Raw genomic sequence first — 24,191 nt, 5'->3', positions numbered from 1 at the left:
AAATCAATACTTAGTAGGGAAGTCACAGGTTTCCATTTTCCTGACACGGGGAAAAAAAGGGAGAAATGACATCCATTTTCCAACTGGTGTGCCATACTGGCAACCCAGTAATGAGTATTTGACCAAACACATCCTTCTCCAACAATTCTGCGTTTTCAATGACTTTTGTATCCTTTTTAATTGATCTAACAGGCCACGATATCATAGACTCGCGTTTCAATTTCATCCATTGCACTTTGTTTGAGATTTTCCTCAGGGCACTGTCCGATTCGAGTTTAACCCAGTGCTATAAAATTCATTAAATTTTCAGTAGAGCAAGAGCTTGGAGCTGTTTTCATTATTATCACAACGTTCTATAAGTGAAGCAAAATGTCTGTATGAACATTGGTGGGATTAGCATGTTGACATTGATGTAGACATGAAACGCATGCTGCAAATGAAAAGAAATCAAAACGCCATTATATTTTAAAGTCCACCTTTGCGTTTGGCTTTTTTTGCGTGAAAATATATTTATATTTGACATTGTAACAGAAGAGCCCAGTCTGCATGTCTGACTTGGCATTTGCCAGTGAAACCTGAAATTAAGGTTAGGGTTCAAACTTCGAATATTCTTTGCTACTCTCTTTTGAGCAACTAGCTCGGGATTTATGCCTGAATTAAATGTTGTAATCATTGCAGAAATAAGTCATTGAAAATCATCTCTTTGGGCTATATTATCTCACTGTTCTAGTATGTACTAAAACATCACAGCTCAGTAAATATCCACCACTATCCACCTCCTCTTTGGTGAATAGTTGTTACATGTAATTATTTTTGAGAGTAGAATTGATTGGAATTGGGGTGAGGATTGAGTTTGTTACTGGAATTGGTATTGCGGTTGTTGTGTTGGTTGAGTTGGATTATTGCCACTGGTGTTGTACAGTTTTGGTTATTAGATGACCACTGGCAATGTGTTTCTGGCTATACTTGCACTTGGCATGGTGCAGCACTGCTCAGAAATAAGGAAACCACCTAGAACATTTTAATGGTTATTATGATGCTGGTTATGATAACAAAAAAAACATCTTTTATGGAACTAATAATTTTAAAGTCCCCGTCATTGTTGGTTAAAAAATACTTTTGCTAATATTTCAAAACCTCTCTCCACAGCAAGCAAATGTAAGCAAGTATCGTGTCACTCTGAGACTTCTGGGAGAGCTCATCATTTCTGGAGTTTTTCCAAAACTTCCTGAGGGTATTAAAATGCTTCAGACAATCTTGAGTAACATACTCAACTCTGACAAGGAAAGCCATGTATATGTCCCAGTTATCATCAGCTTTGCTCGTCACTGTGGAGAGGATTTTGCTGGTATCACATCACGAAAGCAACGGCTTTTGGCTGAGAAACACAAGGTGGTCTTTCCAAAGTGTCATGTAGTATCAGCTGAAGATCAAGTGACTATTAATCAACTGTTACAGAGTTACTACAAGTCATTGGCTGGACATTTAATGAGAGCACACAAGGATGTTCAAAACAGAGAGAAACAGAACAGGCAGACACTTATGGTACAGGATTTACCTTTTGAAAAAAATGTAATGATAGTGGTAATGGAAATAATAGTGATAGTGATGGCAACAGCCATGGCCAAAACTTTTTCAGGCACAAAGTTTAATAATATGTGAGCATAATATTATGAGCTCAAGATTTCTATGAGCTTGAGATTTCTATGAGTTGATCAGGTCAAAGGCCAAATCAACTATCACGTCATAGAAATCTCGAGCTCATAATCTAATTGTTAATTATGACAATGGTAATTTTAGGATCTGTTATACCTTTAATAGAGTTCTAAAGTGATGATGTCAAAAAAATTAATTTTTTTAAAATTGCAGGATTTGTTGGGATATTTTGAAAGAACAACATCTGAAAGGCCTATTTGCCAAGAACTAGCATTGTGGGGCAAATTGTCTTGGAGAGACTAATCTGGTTTTGCTCTGATGACCCCATACAAATCCTTCTAAATTTGACTTCCTTCATAATGTTATGAACTGAGTCTAGTTTACAAGGATTTGTATGGAGTCGTCAGAGCATAACTAGGCTACAGTTTGATCTCTCAAAGGCTTTTTTTCCTGAAATGCTTATATTTTGGCGAGTAGGCCTTTTGGATGTTGTTCTTTCATAATACCCCAAACATCCCGTAATTTCACAAATTTAATTTTTTATGATGTCACACTTAAGGACTCTATTCCATAACCGTTTAACCATTACATAGTCAAGCAAAAACTGCTCCCCTAATTGGAAAGGCAACTAATGAAATCAGTTTTAATTAAACTCATCGCCAATGTATGAGCTTGGGAACTGGTGCCTTAAAGGTTGGCAGGGAGCCTGTGCACTTCAGGCCCAGCATGGAGTTACAGTATCAATGGCAACCCTTTGAGCAGGAACCACCCCTGCATGCAGCCACCAATAAATCGTATCAAAATTAATATGTCATGTTCATTTTTTGTATGAGAGAAGAAAAGTGGAATATTCAGAGATAAATTTCTTGAAGTACAGGCTATACAGCCAACATACTTAACCCACATGTCATTGAGCCCTAGAACGGAACCCAGGAGCAGGGCACATTGTAGACTAGTAATGTCCTGTTCTTCATGTGTGGCACTTAAGTGCAAAGTATGTTAGGTACATACAGGGCTCTTACAAAACACATTAAGGCACAAACACATTTCTTTTAGTTTCCTTTAAAAGTCATGTTTGGAGTTCACTAATTTTATTCTACAACAGTTTCATGATATGAAATGATCAGTCACAACTAGTACATGTATGTGTGTGTACTAAACCCTTTAAAACTACTGTACATGTATATTTTTTCTATTATTTGGATGAAGACAAAAGGTGAATTGCACCCAGAGAGAAAGGAGGCATTTGAGAAAGCGCACAAGGCTTATGAGAAGCTTTTGGCCAATACATCATCTTTGGCAGTGAGTATGATAAAAGTGAACCCAGGACATTTTATAATTAACCCTTATCCTGCGAAATCGGGCAGAATATCGCCTGATACTTAGCCGATGAGGCCATAGGCCAAGTTGGCTAAAATCAGGCAATATTCCACAAGATTGAGTGGAATAATAATTATTGTTTTTAATTATTATTCAACACATTGATGACAAAGCACAATTTTCTATGTTTATTGGAAAAAAAAGGTGGAAAAACTAACATTTTTCTCCGCGACACTCAAAATTACGTATATCGCAGGAGATCTGTTGAGTATGCACAACGAATATTGAGCATGCTATGACCACATTTGGACACAATGTGTTGAATAATAATGTTAAATATGCCCTGTCTTTGTTGTAGAGCAGACTGTTGGAAATCCAAGATTCTTCTGTTTCCCAGTTTGACTGTCTCTCAAAAAACTTTTTCTCTTCTTTGTAGGATATACTTGATGTTGACATGCCTGATTTACCACAGTATGGTACTGTCATATTTTTGTTTCATTTCATATCATCTTAGTGAATAACATGGCTGACACGTTAAGATATCTTTTCGGTCATTGCCTCTTTTCAGAACTTGCGCAACAAGAAGTTTGTGGACTCTCAGTTGATGTTTTTAACCCTTTGAAGAACACTGAGGTAAGAAATTCCATGCAACCAAATCCATCATGGGCAAATGTACATCATCATCTTTCGTGTGCATGTTAGTGGCAAGTGCAAATCAACCTTTGAGTTTATGCTATCTTGGGAGAGCACACAAGAAGCTGGAGTACCTTCAGCAACCACTGGTTTCTTATTCTTATTCACTCTGGGCCCCGTAACACTCAAAACAGCAGCTCACATTTCTCACACATTGAATGCCATTTGTCTGGCACACAACAATGCAACAGCACTTTGACAGGACCACGAACTACTGTATCAACAAAATTGACAGAAATGGAATGGGAAGGAAAAAAGGCCAGCTCATAGAGAAAACAAAGAAAATTTAGCTTCATTTGCTACAATACTGTCAAACAAAAGAAAGAAACTATTTTGGACTGGCTGAGGGGTGGGAGGTAGGCAAATGAATCATGTTCTGAACTTTAAAACTGATTCCTTGCATTGTGCCAGGCCCTCCATTCAGTGTGGGAGAACTTAATTTCTTGCCAATTTTAAAATCTCGGCCGGCAAGAAAAACACCTTTGTTAACGTGGTTAATTTGCCTTCATCAACTTCACCAACACTCAGGGTCTTTACACAACTGAGGAGAAATTGCTGCCTTTGTGTTATAAATTACACCCACAAATGATTAGACTTTTAAGACTTCTCAGATAAGGACTATAGACTGTAGACCTCGTCTCACAACATTTCCTGTTAATCAACATTGTGGGATGTTAAAGAACCCACCCACTGTTCATGAACAGTGGGTGCAAGACCCCCCGTGTTGTGGTCTGTCCTCCTTTCACATACATGCGGGGGTTGGGTGGATGGGTGAGATCAATTATGGACTGACAGCGGCTACCAGAGGTGCCATTACAAGCTGATGTCCGATCTCACCCTAAGGGAATTTTGTTTCATAGCTTCACTTTCATTGTATGATGTTCTTAATAATATACATGTATTAGTCTCTCCATCAAAACAGTAAATGTGCAGTTTTAAATTTGTTTTTGGTTTGCATTTAAACTTCCACAGCTTGATGGCAGTTCTGGTTTGTGGGAAGATGAGGAAACACGGGTGTTTTATGAAAGTCTAAAAGATCTGAAAGCATTCCTTCCAGGGGTAAGAATTAAAATAAAATGTTTTCTACATTGCTTACAGTCACCCAAAAGCTCACAACGCGATTGTGATAAGAGGGTTAAAAATTAAGTTCAGTTGAAAAACTGAATGTTTTTTTCTTGCAATAAACTTTCCCTATCACAAAAATGTTGTACACTTTTGTTTTGTGTCGATTCATAAGCCATTATCGAGAGATCAGTACTCGTTTTTACCCTCTTAAGTTAAGCGAAGGCTGCACACTCATCACCTCCAGAGCCAAAAATCACTCCACAATTTGATCTTCCTTTACAAGCAAAAGTCAATCCCAATAAAATTTCCATTTCCATATAGCCCAATGATATTCACTCTACATATATATTATTTAGCGCTCGTCAGAGTTGTGGAGAACAAGAAAATCTGAGAAACCTTCAGCTGTTTTGCAATCTTTTTATCCGTGAATGAGGGTGTGCGCCTACTGAGGCATTACGCGAGCCAAATCTTGAATTTTTTCAGACCGAACTGATTAGAGTGTAATGTGAAGTGCTTGTTTTCTACCCCATATGAACCATGTGAGCATTAGCCCTACTAAAGCAAATGGGCCCACCAAGGACAGAGAAAAACTCTGACCAGGGTGGGAATTGACCGACCGACCTTTGGGTCAGATGACCGCTGCTTTACCGACTGAGCTACAAGGTCAGAGGGGAGCAGGCCGTTTTTCTCTGTCCTTGTGTGGGCCCATTTCCATTAGTAGGGCTAACGCTCACATGTAACGCTCACATGGGGTAGAAAATAAGCACTTCACATTACACTCTAATCAGTTAGGTCTGTTGAAATATAGTGCTTCACGGCCAACGCTTGAATTTCTTCAGCTACTCTGATTGGTTCAGTCGAAATTATCACGCTCGGGTAACCCTTCCAACCAATCAGAGCAGCTGGTAAGAACAGCTGGTCCATGGTGGTGATAATTTATTGCACAGTGTGCGTTAATGGAACTATAATCTTGAAATAATTTTGTTTGGTTAGATTTTGTACAAAGATGAGGGAAAAGCAGATACAGAAACTGATGGTGAAACTGTTAAGGATGAGAAGCCAGCCATCAAGGACTTGGAAGGTATTTTTTGTACCTTTGTTTATGTACTGGACTAAAAACCCTCCATCCTTTGTACATTAACATGTACGGTAACACACATCAAAATTTTGTTTGAGGGGGTTTGCACATTAAACTGAGCATTGCGAATTGTTATATCATTTTTTATTATATGTGACCTTTCATGCGAAAAGGGGGCTTATGGATTTCATGGTGAACAGTGAAATAAATTTCACAGTCACAGCTCGTGAATTTACTATTTCACTCTGTGAAATTGAAATTCCACGGTATATTCACTATTGCTCCAGTTCTTTTCACTATGCTGAGTGAAAAAGTTCACAGCGTGAAATCGAAGACCGTGAAAATAATGAAGATTATACTCAACACGATATCGCTTTCTGATTGGTCACTCATGAATACATATTAAATATGTTATAGAGTAATTGCTGTAGAAACATAGTGATGTTGTAATTTTGTTAAGTGTATGATAAATAAAAATGTGTTATAACAATTTATGCAATTTCCATTTTATTTTGGCCAAGCAGCCTCATATAGTTTACATGTATCTTCTCACATTAATTTTGATGGTAACTGTTTTGGACAAATACATGTAATTACATCCTTGTTTCATGTTCATCCAAAATCAATAATTCTTTTTATACATGTAATTCTTGTGTTTGCCCTAGCATTGAATTTTCTTTTCTTAGTGACAGAAGAGGAGTATGAAGATATGGATGATTACTTCAGTGAAGAGGAATGTAATGGGAAAGAAATTGAAGAAGGTAAAATCCTATTTTACTCCTGTGAGCTGATGGAAATGAGCAGTATGCAGTCAAGATATTGCGACCACCATCTCAAGTGACAACATCAAGAGGCAAACAATAACTCTTGGTTATTTCTACAGCACTTTATAACCCCCAATTCAGTTGATGGACCAAATCGACTAACTCAGCACTGTACCCATTTCAAACCCTTTGGGAATAAAACTCTTATTTCCAGGTATTTCCTTGATATCATTTAAATGTTAATATTACATTATAATGCAAATACAATACAAAGAGAATCCGCGAGATTTGAATTGGTTACAATATTGAGTTAGCCAATTTGGTCTATTGGTGTCCATGTTAGGATGGTCGCTGACATCTGATTTCTGAGATATCACAATGATATCACAATCTCCCACTGTGTGTTGGAATGGGGACTGGAGCACCAGATGTATGGGCGTCACAAAGCTGTGCTGTAATAATAATTATTATTATTGTTGTTCATTTTTCCTTTGCATTTCAAGAAGAAGAAGGTGACACATCAGGTGAACCCTTAAGCATCCACACTGGAGCAGCCCTGGAAGCCATTTTGCAGAGATTGCCGACTTGTGTTAACAAGGATTTCATTGATGAGGTCAGTCACGACGTTGCCAGACAGTTTTAGAGTGGTTGGTTTTTTTTTTTAATGCATGGTATTTGCCGAAGGAAATGCAGCATCTTTTAAGGAACAGTGTAAGTGAATAATGACATGGAACAACAAATTTTTGTTTTGGAGGGGGGTGTTCCCTTCAAGTTGGCAGCTGCCTACCTACACTTTAAACAACAAACGTGTTTGGCCACCTGGCCTTACTTGTCTACACATTGGATTATACAGTAGTACCATCCAATTGATAAAACACTATCAATAATGGGGCGATTTCAGAGTTGCTGTTTGTCTCTATTTGTCTGCTGTTTCGCACCAGGACTCACTTTGAAACTGAGGCATGCAACAACTCAAAATTTGGCTATTGAATACAGGTAATCAAGGCCAATTGCCTTTTCTAAACAAATGAAGTGGTTAGACTCTAAAGAAACTGTGGTGCTACATTGTTGAGAAGTGAAACATGAAAATTTGGTCGAAGTTTGTAAAGGTAAATTAACCAGCTTGAGAATGACTTTCAAATTCAAACATAGTTTGATGGGTAGGTACTTGGTGTCTCAGTAATTATACAATTATCCTAACCTAACCCTAACGCTAACCCTAACACTAACCCTAATCCTAACCCTGAAGGTTTTACCATGTTTACATGTAGATAATTTTGTGCAATAGATAACCACTAAATGACAAAATACTCCAAGTACCTACCGTTTGATGCGAGTGTGGTTCCAAGAAATGTGAATGTAGCTAAAAAGGTCATTGAATTTTCAATTCTTAAGCTAGATATTCAAAATTAATTTCTCCAAATCTACAAACCAGAGATCAAAAATGAATGGTCTAATTGTTAACCTGGTTGCAAAGTGAACCTTGATTTGAGGATTTTATTCAATCAATGTTTGGATTTTTAACCCAATCACACCTCAAACACCCTAGGATGCCCACCATTGACGAGTAAAATCGTCTGGCGTTAGACAGAGTAAAATCTATAAAGTGTCACTCTCAGAGATCAATGGGTTAAAGAATGCAATGCTTTGAGAAACTCAAATGTGACAGCAACCTTAATACTGTGAACAAAACTGAAGCAATGCTCTGCAAGTCAAGAAATGCATTTGACCTCTGTCAGTTCAATTCTGAGAGCAATTCTATGTGCTAGACTAAGAAAGCTTTTGCATGCATGCCTTTTCTCTTGCTCCACTCTCCTGGCAGGATTTATAAGTGCATGGGCATTGGAGGGAAAGCTGCTGTAGTCAGATTATACAGTACAGTACATGTACATGTAATTTACCAAATACCTTTCACTTGTAGGTGGCAACGGAATTTATGCAGACTTGTAACACCAAAGGAAACAGAAAGAAATTATGCAGAGCCCTTATTGGTGTCCCAAGGACAAGGTAAATATTTGTTTTTGGGTAAATGAAAATAGTTAAAAAAAGGACCCTTTTTAACTTAACAAAATTTGTTTGTTGTTTTATTTACACGTAGGTTGGACTTGTTGCCAATGTACTCTCGACTTGTGGCTACCCTGGACCCTTGTGCTCCTGACGTCGCTCCAGAATTGATGCAGCAACTTAAATCGGAATTCAGGTTTAGGGTAAGAACGATTTTTGTATTACCACATGCTATAGCTATAGAAAACGTAAATGTCAGAACACAAGTGTGTACATAGACCTGGTCTTGTCATTTCACTAATTAAGCCATCAATAAGAAACACTCTGCGGCTTACATTACAAGAACTTCATGCGCTGACAAACAAACTTTACGAATGTTGTATACACGATGAACTGTTTACAGTATTGAAAATAACCTGGTTCTAGACCGTTTCTTGGGGAATAAAAATGCACGTCAAAGCTCTAGATCTCTCTGCAACACACCCAAAAAAAACCCTCCCCACAATGTATGTACAGCTAAAACAGTACAATTTAAAGAAAACTAGGGAAACTCTTGAGGTAAAATAATATTTATAAGTGTTACACTACAATAAGGCTTACTACCGGTAATTGCAAGACTATAACACAAAGACAGCACTTAAAAAAACCTGAAAAAACGTGAAAGAAAGCAATAAAGTACAGGAAATGCTCGTATAAAACTAATGAAGCGGTAAGTACACATGCTAATTAAATGGCATTCATACAATATTATTGTAAGTCATAATAATTCTTGCGTGTTAACAAGAGGCTTCAGGTTCAAAGGTCATGCCATGGCTCCTGAAGGTTTTCTTCTTGGTACTCTGCCTGCCTTCATAAATCATATTATGCTGAGATGAAAGATAATCTTGATAATGATGATTTACATGTATTGCGCAGAAACATGAACAAATGCTAAAAAAAGCAATATTTCAAGGTCATTCCTGACTCCTATGTTAACTAAGGTCAACAGAATGATGATGCAGCCTGTTTTTGTTAGGCAAAAATTGGATCAAGATCTCAAACTACAAGAGACAAAGACTAAGATTGTTAATTTGTAGCATGTTGTTTTTCTCTTTAAATGTGATGTGTGCGATGCAATATGTTATGTTGGCTTCAAAGTTGGACACCTCCATTTGCAAGTTTAGGGGCCATAAAGAGAAGTTGTCTAAATATGCACACAGTGCTCGAAATGAGCGTTCGTCCGGTTGTCGCAGATAACCAGAAAGTTTACCGCGCGACTAGTTTTTGTTAAAATTAAAAGATTGGTTGCCCAAAGAAAAGGTAACGGACAACCCAGCCAAAAATAGAAAATGTATTACAATTTAAATAAAGCAGCACCTGATACACTCGACAGTTTTCTGTTGTCAATATCTGATAGTAGTGTGAAGCTTCAAATGTAACAATAATTAATTTGCTGCATGCAGCTGAGCATTTTTGTTTTGAATGAATATCTGTGGCTTTTACAAAAAACATTTCAGATAGGAAAATTCACATGTACATGTATTGTAGCTGGCGATAGAGATCGAAGACTCCATTTTGAAAATGAGAAAACTTTAACCCAAACTTCTACAAAAAAACCATACTCAAGCTCCAATGCCATGCAATTACATCTCAACACAGGGTGCATGTGCAAGAATTATTAATGAGTTTTTGAAGTATATTAATTAATGTTAGCGATATTAAATGCTTGCCCTTTACTTCCAGGTGCGTAAGAAGGATCAGATAAATGTTGAATCAAAGATCAAAGTGGTTAGATTCATAGGTGAGCATCTTCTACTCTCAGTCTTAAAGGCAAAAGACATTCTGAAGTTTAGTTTTAAATCCTGGATTGCACTCGTTTTGTCCCTTATGAATTTGATGAACAACAAGCCTATAAATGTGGCCTTGAATTGTGTGTCAGATACTTGTTGTTGTTTTTGTCATTATTCTCAAGTTCTGCATTTGTTTTTTTCAATTTATCATCAGTGATGACACCCTCCCTTAGTCCACTATGTTCCTTCATCAGTTTAGCAGCTCTTTTTCCTCAGTTATTTAATTACCCTGAGTGTTGGTCCAGCTTAAGTTTTGATCCCGCGCTATAGTCCAATGCTCAACCAACTAAGCCAACCAGTCAACGGCTCTTCATCCTACTTTGTGATAATTTAACCTTTTTTGTCTATAATTTTTCTGCTATTATGTTACCAGGTGAACTGACAAAGTTCCATATGTTTCCAAAGGGGGAAACGTTACACTGCTTGAAAGTAAGTAAATTATGGTGGTTACCTGATGCGGGGACCAAAAAATAGTGAAGAGTTTCTAACTTCTCAGTGATTGCATGTCCATTCAGTTTGGAGACCATAACACCAGTGTGTTAATTTTTGTATGTCACACTATTTTGCCTATGAAGGGACAGTCGTGAAATCTTATAATTTTCGTAGAAAAAATTGTCTTTGTTTACCAAGCTAGAGAAGATAAACAGCAAACAAAAACCTTGTCAGAATACTTAATTACATGTAGCTTTATTGTTTTGGTTAAAGACTCTCTCGAAAAAATGAATGAAATCTTGAGTGGACAACTTAAGTTAGTATTTTCCAAAGTCTGAAAGTTTCTGGTCGCTGCTAAAGTGACAAAATGTTATCAGCTAATTAGCGAAAGTTGTACAGGAAGCCCCGTTTCACTACTGCATGTTTATCTGTAGATGCTACTTGAAGACTTCACGCACCACAACATTGACATGGCTTGTAGTTTACTGGAAGTATGTGGTAGATTTCTTTACCGCTCACCAGAATCACACATCAGAACAAAGAACTTCTTGGTAGGTCATTGATTTCTACTTGGTGTCATGATATTGTAAACAGTTTACATAAGTAAGTAAGTAAGTAAGTCAGTAAGTAAGTCAGTAAGTAAATAGAGGATATTACATTGCCGCTTGGAGATACGAAATTTCTCTTCGAGTGTTGAAAAATATATTTCACTCGTTCGCTGCGCTCATTCATGAAACATTTTTCAAAACTCGAAGAGAAATTTCGTATCTCCAAGCGGCCATGTAATATTCTATTTACATGTATTATATGAACACCAATGAAACACTAAATCATTCACGAAAGTAGCGATTTTCAAATGTAACCATAGCAACAGTGATCTTTTCACGTGTGAAAATACCATGTTTTCGCGCGAAAGTTCACTTCGTATTTCAATATAGTTAAATAAAATTTAACATAGTTAACGACTAGGAGCTAGTCTGGTCAGTAGTGTTTTGCAGGCGGTTGTTAGTGTCTTGGCCGTCTGGTAGCGTTGTTCAGCGTTTTGGTGCGTTCTGTAGCGTTTGTTATAGTTACATGGTTCACGACCGGGAGCTAGTCCGGTCAGTAGCGTTTTGCAGGCGTTTGTTAGCGTTGTTATGCGTTTTTGTAGCGTTTGCAGCACTCTTTAGGTTGGGGGAGCCCTGGGGCTGACATGGTTCAGCGGTATTCCTGCGTAGTGCATGCGTTGTCCAATGTGCTTGCAGCGTGTTTGTTGCTCTGTTGGCGTGGCGTTGTGAGTCGGTTTAGGAGTTTAGTGGTTCTCGGCGTTCCCTCCCTCTCCCCCCCTTTCTTTTTTTTGTGTGTTATTATTATTATTATTATTATTATTATTATTATTATTATTATTATTATTATTATTATTATTATTCCACTGAGCTATCTGGCTCAAGTGTGACGGGTGCCTTAGGGGGGCCTGGCGCGGGGGGCTCGTGGCTTGGTTGCGGGTTGGGCAGGCCAGTCGGGTGTTCTAGCGCCTTGGGGATGTGACTGCGGTTGCAGCCCCCAGGCTTCCTGGGCACCTACCCTCCACTGGCGACGTGGGCGTTAATTGGTGTTTATATAAGGGCCGATTTACACGGTACGATTTTTGTCGTATGCGACTATGGCTTACAACAGCCCCACGACATGATTTACGATTGTTGTGTATGTCAAAAAATATGTCGTAGCATTTTAAAACATGTTTTACAACGCTACGACAATCGCAAGTCATGTCTTAGGCCTGTCGCGAGCTTGTTGCATGCGACAAAAATCGCACCGTGTAAATCGGCCCTAATAAGTATCGATATTTACCCCTCGATTTTTGGAGTAGCTATAGTAGCTAATATCCCTGAGCATTGAACATAACGACAATTTTTTAAGAATCCCAACTGGCTGGAGGCAAACCAGTTTGGTTATTTACAAAGGCAGCCAGGAAATTGAACCAGGGACAACCTGGAACAAATTCAATGAGTGGTTAGAAACCCGGGGTCTCCGGATCTCAAGGCAAGCTCCCTAACCACTGGGCTGCACTGCCTCCTTTGTCAACAGACATGTCATTTTGGTTAATGTTTAGTGTGTGTAATCGCATGGGCCCGAGGGTAATTAAGGATTAATTTCAGGCATATTTTCAAAGTTTTCACGAAATTGCCCGAAGCTCGAAACGTCAGCTTTTAGAATCCCTGTACGGTGGTCAATTTACATTATCAACTCCATTGATAACTAACCAATTTTTTAAGACTGAGGCAATGTCCAAGGTTAAATTCTCTTCGTAGGTATGTCAGGTGTTTATGATGAGTACATTTTTAAGACAACGCTGGAATCACGCTTTATTTTAAAAGATCACAAAAAAAATGACCTAGGCAAGTGCTCATACTGGCCACGGCCCTGACCGTTATATCAAGGCCACTACCACAGTGTCGCCCCTTAGCATCGTCACACTTGGTGGTGTCTGGTGGACAGTGAATGGGGATCTTCTTCATCATTATAATAAATTATTTGTGACTTTTTCTAGTAATGTATCTTGTTACAATCTGCTACAAAGAGTGTTGACGAACTCGACATTCTTGCCCATAATCTACTCACTCTGGCTCCTATACCTCCCTTTGCATATACTTCTCCTTCAACAGTTGTTTTTATAAATGTCCTTGTTCAACAACTTTGAACATTGAGTGAGGCAATTGACTTTGATTTGAGAAGGATGTGGTAAAATGCAAAGACGTTACCCACCAGCTTAAGATTAGTCTCTCAATTTGTTTGTCGCAGATAATTGCAAAACTGCGTTTACACTTAAAAGGAATTTTGTAGCCCTTGAAGGTCTTTTCTTCAAGAGGAGAGCATTCTATCTATCTAATTTTTCCTCATTTAAAATATTACTATTTGATTTAGGCATATACCATCATAAATTGCATCACATGCTGATTGCCTTTTAAGGAATCTTTTTTTTTAAGCTTTTGCTGTGGAATACGGAGTGCAAGATATTAATAAACCTTTTGTTTCCTTATAACAGGAGCTGATGATGAGAAAGAAAGCTGTACAGACCTTGGACACCCGTCAGTTGACTTTGATTGAAAATGCATTCTTTTATTGCAATCCACCGGAAAAACAGAAGGTATACTAGCAAAATAATGGTTGAACCCAGAAGTCATATCAAATCCCCATATCACATGTGAATGTTAATGTGTGGAATTCTCCCAGATAACTTGGCCTGAACAATCCAAACATCCTATATCTTACATGAACCTTGTGCATGGAAAATTGCATTAATTTTATCGGCCACTACTTTCTGGGCCATCAAGGCATGTAGAGTCAGTTGTTACAGGATACATGCAGCCGTCATGTGAGCTAAATTACAGGTCAAAAGTTGCAGAAGACGGGTTGTTTTAGCTGAGTCATGTACACCTCAGGCTTCGGAAATTTGACAAATGTTCTGTTGCAGAACAACAGCTGCGGACAATAGCTCATCAAGCTTTGTACATTTGATTTCTAGTGTACCTTGCCAAGGTACACATTCATCATCATCTTTGCAGTTTCCTTGTATGCCTAGAAGTTGGTTGGCTTGAGAAGCGTGGTCATACCTGTCTCAAATCCAGTTATATTGAAGTCAATCTTGTTGTACATAGTCTCTCAGGGCTACATTTGCTCTAGCCTGGCTGCTTTTGCTAGTCTTAGCCAGTGACTGCTGTGGCCAAGGCAGGGAGTGGCAAAACACATCTTTTGTAGTTCGTCATTTTCGCGCCGCGTCCAGTGCGCAATGAACTTCAGGTGTAGCTTCTCGGCGAAGTTGTCTAGCTGGTTGGATTCAGTTCGTCTGGATTGCATAAGTCAATCTCACTCTAACAGTGATCTCTGGCATTTTCGTGCATACTCACAGCGGGATCTTCTGGTCGCAGAAGGTATGCTTCATTTTAGCCCATTTCTCCCATACGCACACTATTTGCTCATCGATCCGATTCGCACTTTTAAGTGCAAGGTGTATAGAAGATAACTGAATTTCACTACATTCTTGACTTGGTAATCCTGGAGTTTGATGACGCTGTCATGGGTGTCCGTGTCATTGAATACCATCATCTCCATTTTGTCCTCTGTGATTGTCATTCTGTAGGGTGTAAACACGCTGTCGAACACGCTTTGTCTGCGTACACAATGACGTGCTCACGGGTGAATCCGGACAGTGGCACGTTTGTGCACTGTTCATGATCGATGGATTCACTGTTGATCCTGTACTCCACCTCGATGCCAGTGTCTAGATCTTGGGCTTCCCACATCACAATCTTGACGAGGAATGACAGCAGGCAGTTTAGTAGTAGAGGTGATTCCTGTGCGCCTTGTCTCATGTTGTTGAAGCTGTCCTTCTCAGGGTCCGAGCCTGCAATGAAACCAGTCGTACCGACTTAGATCTTCTCGATCATGTTGACGATCTTGTACGTGCCGGTGGTGATGCGGATGATGTCGCAGTGTAAAGCATCGTCCTGCATATCTTGTCAAACGCTGCTCATGGGTCAATGAAACATGCCATCCAGAGACCATCGGTGGTCTCGATCAGGTGGCGTGCCATGTAGATCCTGTCACGGTTCCCACTTTGGATCTAAATCCGTATTGGGTGGGTGGTTGATTGGCCTCATACACTGCACGGAGCCGGTTGACCGTGGTCACCATCAGCAGCACAGGTGTGATGTTGTTTGACTTCTAGCAACTTTTTCGTTGTGCAGGCGTTCATAGAGGGAGGAGAGTTGGCCACTTCATTGCGTTGGTCCTGCATGCGCATATTAATACTAACCATGTCAGTTCCACCTGGCGTAGTCGCTACTGACCCCAGCCGTCGAGTGGCCGAGCCCCACCCCTTGAGAGGTTTTCCGCACGGTATTAATCGTATTCTCGTAAGTTTGCGCTTCAGGAGGCAACATTATCAACTAGTTACAACTTCAAATCAACCCTGAATCCTTCTCTCCATAGACAAGTAAGAACATCTGGCATTAGTCAGAGTAGTAAAATTGCCTCATGGGCTATTAACCCGTAGCGTCCAAGGGTTACGGGTCTAATTGTTATCTAGCCACCTCCACTTCCGTGAATAGGTGTTAATTATACCACACAAGTTGAATAATCCGCTTCATTTATCCATAAAATTTGCTTCTCCCAGTAACCAACGGAAATAGGAAGCCATTTGTTTTTCTCTGTTTTCTCAGAGGTGAATAGTACTTGCTCTTCACCTCCGAGCTAGCCAATCAGAATGCATGAAAAGCACTATTCACTTGTGTGATATATATACTAATCAAGAAAACGTGATTATTATAATGAGCTACCTTGTAAAGGAAAAATTTGGTTTTTTCAAAGGAGTTGATAATGTAATAATAAAACCAAATTTTTGTGTACTACTTCCCCACCGACGCAACACCACAGTTTCTTTAGAAACTACCCCCTTTTACCTTGTAAAGGGTTCTCCATTGACTAAATCATCTGGCATTTGATATAGTAAGATCTTTAAGTGGCCCTTCCAGGAGGCAAGCACTTGAACCAGTAACGCAATGTATCATTATATCCACAGGTTAATCAAATAGAACGCCCCCCAATGCATGAATACATCCGCAAACTACTGTACAAGGACTTGTCAAAAACCACAACTGAAAAGGTTAGTGGGCATTTAATGACACAATTTCGACAGTTCACTGTAAAATGACATGTAAAATGAGAAGTAATCATTGTCATTTTGTGCATTTTCATCTTTCACTTCAGGTGTTACGGCAGATCAGAAAGCTTCCCTGGGATGATCCTCAGGTATGTGGCAAGATCCATATGTTACCACACTCGGAAAAACTTACGCTAATGCTTACAGAGATGTATCTGTTAAAAAGCTGTAAGCTTTAATCACCGTTAGTCAGGCATTAGTAGTCCATTAGTAAATGTTTGACGCTTTCTTAAAATGCCTTGTTAGACATAACCTTGTAAGCAGAGATGATGCATTAATTTGTCCCCGGTTCAGTTTTCAGTCTCTGCATCGTACATGGATTGAATTTGTTGACTGTGAACTCTGCTTCGAGAGGTTTTATTCTGGTTATTCCCCTCTCGTCAAAAAGCCAACATTCGATTTTCGTTTTCAATGCACATTGTCTCGAAGTAGTGCCTCAGCAGTAGCAGACTGGTCATCTCAATAAAAAAAAAAGTTCAAAATTCAGTAAGAAGGAACCCAACATCTCTTACAGTGGCAAATGCGTGGGCGTCACTCGTAACTTGCGATGCAACATCATTTTTTTCCAGTACTACCAAAAGGAAAACAGCTGCACATATATATAATTATCATCAAAATAATAATCTCTGTGTTCTACTAAACTTGATGAAACCAAAACTTTTACCTAACACCATTTTGCAGTAATTAAAGGACAACTTTCAAGTTGTGAAAGTTGAATTTTACTGTGAGTATTAAAGTATAAATCATCACAACTGAGCTGGAGGACGACTACAAAGCATTCAATGCGTTGTACAGTTATTCTTGAAGTCTGTCCGCTTGAATAGCTTAAGGTGATTCCCCAGAAAAAAAGTCGTCGAACGATTTTCTGGAAACTTTCCCTGAATGTTTCCTACTAATCCCTGTTTCGAGAACTACAATAAAAAAGATAAGTCCCCAGCTTGCTTAAGAGATATACATGGGCCAATCTTACCCCATTGATGCCTCTACTGATACTAATCACGCGCATTATTTCATCGGCTCAGGGAACATTTTGCGGTAGCTAAACGAGAGGATTTTTAAAGTAACACTTGAGAAAACACCTGATAGGTAGAAAGTCTAGAGAATATGGAACACTGTCTTATATAGTTCATGGAAAAATCACTCAACTTAAAACGACGTCGACTCAAAACGTTTCTCAAGTCGTTGTTTCAAGACCATAATTTATAATTTGTGTACGCTTTTAGCTATATCTTTTTTTCCTTCCGATAAGTTTTTTTAAAACTTTTTTAATTTAAAGGGGATAATTTGTACACCAAAATTGTGCAATAAAAAATATAGGTCATCGTGCTCGTTTAAGAGTTTAACACCATCGCACCTGTCTATCTCGATTATCGTAAATCAAAACAACAACAAAATTCGCGATGTTCTCGCAAAGAGTTAGGGGCCATTTACAACTTCTCTCACGTGTTTTGAGAACTGTTTCAGCGTGTGTGATCGACTTACGACATATTTACAATGTTGCAAATTTGATCAATTTATTAATATCAACACACCATATGCGCAGAACAGGATGCGCAGTGCAATACTGAGGAATCACCTTAATTCTAGTGTCTTGGGAAAATTGTCAAACTGTGCATGGTGTTCGCCCTCTTCCTTCGAGTATAACGAAAAATACTGTGAGAAATGAAAAAGCAACCAAAGAGATTTTGACAATATATATTTGATGAAACTTTCAATAAATAGCCTTTCTGGTCTGATCAAGGGGGGTTACAGTTGTACTCGCTCGCAATAATAATGATAATAGTAATCAACAATTTTCTATAATGCTAAATCGACTATTTTTCCATGGCACTTTACAAGACTAAGCAAGTTATAATATATATTTTTAAAATAAATACTAGTGAGCAGTACACAGCAACAGATCTTGTCAACTTGCTGATTACGCAGACTTCATCAGGGTGTTTGAACAAGATGGTTAAAAGGAACTTATTTTATACCTTATTTACAAAGTACAAATCACGTTCCAGCAAGGGTGTGAACAGCGTACTACACAACAGTACATGCAGGATATGACTAAAATCCTGCATGACGCTGAGAATTGTAGTTTTGGAGCTCACGGATTTATCGTGAAATCTCAGATCTCTGATCGTTGAAAGTAACTTTAAATAATTGTTAAGTCTTCAAGTCCCTTTTAAATTTCGGCAAGGAATTAGTGAGAAATTCTTATTCATAGATTATATCATTCCAGATTCTTGGATCTCCAAAGCTCTTTGTACTGTTGTTGTTGTACAAGACGTCTTAGAGTCCGTTGTTGTGACATGGTAACAGTTGTGTTATTTTTTATGCAATGCTTTCAGATTGTACTGTATGTGATCAAGTGTCTTATTCGTGTGTGGAACGTCAAGTACAACAGTATTCACTGTGCTGCAAACCTACTAGCAGGGCTGGTGCTATATCATGTGAGTCTTAATTGTCATTCTTTACAATCTTCCTATCTGGTTTGCAACTAATGTTTTTATGTATAGTACTGTTGAAAAATATCGTATTATAATGATAAAATCTCATTGTGTGAACACTTTGCTTTCCTTTGCAGGAAGAAGTTGGTCTGTATGTTGTTGATGGTGTCCTGGAAGAGATCCGCCTTGGGATGGAGGTATATATGATTACTTGGACACAGTCGGTCATGGCAATGTATGGTGCCTTGTTTTTTAGGAGCACATTTCTTGCTAGGTGGTGAATTCAAAGCCTTGAAGTCATCTTTAAAATGGCCTACATTCTTAGACTCAGCTTAGCCTTAGCAAAACTGGGCTATTTTTTTCAATTGAAGATTTAACTCGATTTTTGCATCCAAACTGAATCTAATGTTCTCTCCAGTATAGTTGAGGTCTCTTCCTACAACCTTGATAATTATTAGAGAGTACGAAATTTCACTCTATGTAAGTGAACTCTGCTTGTTGGTCTGCAACATTAGGTCAACCCAGTTTTGCAGCCTGAAACTCGCTTTCCTAATAGATTAGCCACAGTTTTTCACAAGTAATAAGAAGCTCAGGCAAAAGGGTAATGATTGCAAACATTGCAGTAATTATTATTACAGGAACTCATAAACCTACAATGGTTTCAAATTTAACCTGCGATCAGACGTTGTTTTCTCTAGAGAGTGCTCAAAAAATACACTTCTCTCAAAGAAAAAAACTCCTGATTGCAGGTTATTTCAAATAGTAAGGGCGAGAGTTCTCATTGATTTCTTGTACTCCTGTCGGTAGACAAACCTACAGAAGATGAACCAGCGACGTGTGAGTTGTGTGAAGTTCTTAGGGGAGCTGTATAACTACAGACAAGTAGAGTCTCGCGTTATTTTCACCACCTTGTATTCCTTCATTACCTTTGGGAACAACCAAGAAGGTTTGTTGTTGTTGTTGTTGTTGTTGTTGTTGTTGTTGTTGATATCAGTGACCATAAGATCTCTTATGTGGATGTCAAGGGACATGCTACTAAAACAGTAGCAGTAGCATTTAATGAGCAAAACCGTGGATCGCTACATGTCTTTTTAACTCTTGCACCTTTCTTTTGCACTCTTTGGAAATCTGTGCCATGGAATGAGCAAATCTTGCATTGCATGGAAGATGGGAGCGCAACACAGATCATTTTAATTTTCATATTCATAGTTTCAACACTGTGCCTTGAAATTTATTTCCTCGATGGTTCAGTTACTTTTTCAAACTGGAACAATGACGAGAAGGTTTGAAAAACATGATTCTGCAATTTACGTGTTGCTGTCGTGGTGATTTAAATATTTCTGGTTGAAGACTTAACAGGCTTTTCTGGTGTTTGTTTCTGCACTAAAGTTCGACAGCTGAATTTGTACATTATAGAATACAGTACACCTGTTGAGGTGTACCCGCATTGATAGATGTCCCACCTCGACCTTGACTGATCTTTCAACGGGTCCAAATTTTCAAATTTAGCTCTATGAGATCTGTCCCATTACATATACCTTTTTTTCGTTTGGTTTAATTTCCCCTTCAAGAGACCAAATTGCTAGAATATATTGCTTGTACAGCTCTCTACCTTTGTTATGTGAAAACAAGAAGCAGAAATTCCTACGGGTTTCAATGGCACTCACAGATAGTCAAATTACGGCATTTCGTGACTATATGTCTGGAAAACATTTTCCCTTAAATTATAATTTACCAATAGCCAGGTGATCTGGTGACCTAGTTTGTAGGACTGGGGAGAAAAATTCTACGCCGTATCCCACAACCGCGCGCGGCCTTGAATGTTATTTCCGAATTCAACATGGCAGAGGCGAGGTTAGATCTCGGTGGTTTCCATTTGAAAGTTCATTCAGTAACAAGAAATGTGGGAGACACGGAATGATCTGTTGAGTTTTGACGATGGAAAAACTGCAGAAAATTTGGAAACAAAACGCGCGGTTGTGGGATACGGCGTTAAAATCTTTCTTCCCAGTCCTCCAAATTAGGTCACCAGATCACCTGGAGGAGATCAGGAAATCAATTGCGTTTTTTCATGAAAGTCAGAGAAGTGAACAAAATTACGATCTTGCACCCATCACAAATCTATTTTTGATACTGGTTCATTTATTTATTTATTTATTTATTTATATACCTTTTTGGTTAGCCTTTCTTCTGTATTAACAAAATTGATTTTATAATTTAATCTCAAAGTTGAAGATTGTTTTGGAAGCAAAAAACATATAATTTTGCATAGCCATTGGTTTGTTTCATTTGTTTGCAGGGATACCATCACTGTTGGATCCTCCAGGACACTTGTTTCGTATTCGTCTGATTTGTACCTTACTGGATACTTGCGGACAGTACTTTGATCATGGCAATTACAAGAAGAAACTGGATTGCTTTTTAGTTTACTTTCAGGTGAGGGTAAGAATTTGGTAACCTAGTAAGTCTTGAATTCGATCGCTGCTCATGCCATGTACAGAAGTGTACATGATCTTACATACATGTATGTCGTATAGTGCTTGCCTCGTTTGATTAAAATGTGGATAACGCCATCCACCCGATAAATCACTATCCAGCGGATAAATGCAAGCATTAAGTAATTGAGTTATCCAGTGGATAGCGCTGTCCACCCTTCGCACAACTGGGGCCTAAAGTTTAACTTAAATGAAATAAATATTTTAAGGATGGAGCCCTTTAATGGGGGTTGAAACTTGAAAATGAAGAGAATGGAGTTGTATGACTCAGGCGCTTCATTGTCGAGTCTTTAATCTGGGCACACTGCAGCAACAACAAGGAAGAAAGTGTAAGACTTTCACTACAAATCTTAAAGAGTACAAGCAACTGACAGATTTGGCTTACTTGCAGCAGGCTAAGAGATCCAGTAGCATGAATCTCAAAGACAATGAAAAGCAAATCTGTTTTTGTACTGAAACCCCGGTGAATGAAACAAAGAGATTGATTTAATACATGGTGACCCGGGGATACTCGGAAAAAGTTCGAGTGGCAAGTGTTGCTTTGCATCCGAGTCGAACCTACGAGTCGTTCCGATTGCTCGTTCGGGAAACTCGTCGGAATCAAACCATTAAACTAGGTTCATATGACATTTTCCTGCCATACTGCTATAATTTTGAGAAACAAATGGGACTCCCATATAAAAAAGGGGGGGGTCTGCTTGTCAGAGATTTTAAATTAAAAAGGAGACCAACCTGGGCGTGGCCCAGGCTTTTTTTGACCTCTAAAAGAGACCACATGAAATCACAGAGAAATAAAAAAATACAATGACTTTTAATGATGGCAAAGGAATTATCGTTCGTCTAATACTTTCACTTACGTTAACAAATATGAAAATGTAAATATACACTTTTATATTTCTTCGCGCGAAACCCTAAAGGAGAGCTTCACGGCTACATATGATTGCATTTTGCCGAGAACACCCTAAGTGAGACCAAAATCCGAAATTTGACACCCCTAAGCGAGACAACAAGCATTTCTCCCCTTTTTATATGGGAGCCCCCCCTCCCCCCCCTCCCGGGTTATTTTTATTCACTTGTCATTTTTATGCACCATACCGCATCAGTCCACGTGAAGTGTTACTGTCGTGATTAAATACAGTAATTTGGTTATGACGAATAACGGGGAAGGGTTGGGGGGGGGGGGGGGCTTAATAACTGTCTTCCTCTGAAAACGGGGGCCTATTTGAGAGGGGGCTTGAAGAGGATTTAAGGTAGGTACATGCAATAAAGGTATTCATTAAACAAAATGCTTAGTGATAAATTAAATGACAATTGGCTGATTTATTTTTGTATTTTTATCCGATAAGATATCTCGCAATTGATATAAAAGTACCATTTTCATTGATGAAATGCCTTGTAATACTTAACACAAGGCTTAAGCTGTACATTAATTTTTACATTGACTAAGAACTTCACAATTGTCGTGTAAGTTTTGTGTCAATTACGTGAGCAACAGCTAATAAACAGTGATGTTGTTACTAGTGTTACATCCTGAAAAAGAAAGCTGATGCCATTTGGCACGAGGGGCATCCATTTCCTCGTGATGTTGATTACATGGTGGCAGACACACTGGAGTCACTTCGTCCCAAACTCACTATATTCACAAGCTTAGAAGACGCTATGCAAAGTCTGGAGAAGTTAAACAAAGAGCATCAAGAGCAAATAGGTAAGCTAAAGCTTGCAATTATTTATCAATTTTCCTTCTCACCTGTACCAGCTTTGCTGGTACAGTTTGAAGCTTTGCACATGTTTTTCCGCCGAGCGTTTACTGAAAATCCAAGATTAGTGCTTTGTAAAGAGACGTGTTATAAAGCTATGGTTGGATAAAATACCCTTGGAAATTTGTCAGTCTTGTCTTTCCTGGCCAGATACACACTTTGTTTCATCATTTTGAAGACTGTGTTCTTGTTAGAGTTAATTCAGTTTTGATTTAGTCAGCACTATAGGTAATGGTTGTGGTTGGTTTTGAAAACAAAAGAGCCATGTTTGCATGTTTGTTTATCAGCAAGGTCTCTCTATCCAGGTCTGATGGTAAATGGGCCGAGCAAACAGGAAGGATTACCATAATAGAGATGAGACCATCACCAATCACTGTCTCAACAGTTGTTCCTAATGCAGGATATTATGAGTAAAATTATTTTTAGAGTCGCTATAAAGCTTCATGTGTCTTATAGTATTTTTCCTTTTTCTGCAGAGAAGGCAACCCCTCTTGATCAGGACACAGAGAGCACACAGGCATCTCCCATCCCTAACATGCCTAACAACAACGCTGTATCCAACTCTTCAGCTGCCTCACTCGGTAGCCCTCCTTCTCAGTCTCCCATACTGCATGAGGAAGATGAACTGAGTGAGACTGGGGAGAGTGAAGGGGAAGATGAAGATGAAGGCCCTGGGCCCCATGGCATGGAATCTGAGACCGAGGTTACTGAAGTCGATATGAGTGACATGGATATGAACAAGGTATTTTAAAAAATCGTATTGCTAGACTGAAGCTTACCTTGTGCCATCTTGGTTTTTGAGGGATTTTACATTCATTGCTCAGATTTTAAAAGGTTTTTTATTATCTACCCTTTTCTGTAGTTTTGGCCTCAATCATTACAATGTAGTTTATTGTACGACGGAGATGGCCTTCCGCTATATCCTTCAGTTCTTCCTGACTAACAAGTTTTGTAATGTCTTC

The 24,191-nt window shown here is 38.8% G+C and overlaps 1 protein-coding gene across 3 annotated transcripts in view; it reads left to right on the top strand.

Moving 5' to 3' along the window:
- LOC138009444 (regulator of nonsense transcripts 2-like) overlaps positions 1-24,191 on the top strand; it is a 49,345-nt gene that overhangs the window by 16,632 nt on the left and 8,522 nt on the right. For 2 of the 3 annotated variants that reach the window (XM_068856460.1, XM_068856462.1), the window contains exons 9-30: positions 1,150-1,545; positions 2,866-2,958; positions 3,413-3,452; positions 3,545-3,609; positions 4,642-4,728; positions 5,728-5,815; positions 6,499-6,573; positions 7,080-7,189; positions 8,498-8,583; positions 8,675-8,783; positions 10,303-10,360; positions 10,783-10,838; positions 11,276-11,392; positions 13,867-13,968; positions 16,402-16,485; positions 16,590-16,631; positions 18,879-18,980; positions 19,115-19,174; positions 19,785-19,923; positions 21,277-21,413; positions 22,994-23,177; positions 23,706-23,971. In XM_068856460.1, the coding sequence (XP_068712561.1) occupies positions 1,150-1,545; positions 2,866-2,958; positions 3,413-3,452; positions 3,545-3,609; positions 4,642-4,728; positions 5,728-5,815; positions 6,499-6,573; positions 7,080-7,189; positions 8,498-8,583; positions 8,675-8,783; positions 10,303-10,360; positions 10,783-10,838; positions 11,276-11,392; positions 13,867-13,968; positions 16,402-16,485; positions 16,590-16,631; positions 18,879-18,980; positions 19,115-19,174; positions 19,785-19,923; positions 21,277-21,413; positions 22,994-23,177; positions 23,706-23,971 (2,496 nt within the window). The remainder of the gene's footprint in view (positions 1-1,149; positions 1,546-2,865; positions 2,959-3,412; positions 3,453-3,544; positions 3,610-4,641; positions 4,729-5,727; positions 5,816-6,498; positions 6,574-7,079; positions 7,190-8,497; positions 8,584-8,674; positions 8,784-10,302; positions 10,361-10,782; positions 10,839-11,275; positions 11,393-13,866; positions 13,969-16,401; positions 16,486-16,589; positions 16,632-18,878; positions 18,981-19,114; positions 19,175-19,784; positions 19,924-21,276; positions 21,414-22,993; positions 23,178-23,705; positions 23,972-24,191) is intronic. The other variant, XM_068856461.1, reaches the window with a different exon arrangement.

The sequence above is a fragment of the Montipora foliosa genome, chromosome 7, assembly GCF_036669935.1.
Source record: "Montipora foliosa isolate CH-2021 chromosome 7, ASM3666993v2, whole genome shotgun sequence".
NCBI classification, from domain to species: domain Eukaryota; kingdom Metazoa; phylum Cnidaria; class Anthozoa; order Scleractinia; family Acroporidae; genus Montipora; species Montipora foliosa.
This window is presented reverse-complemented; position numbering and strand designations above follow the sequence as displayed.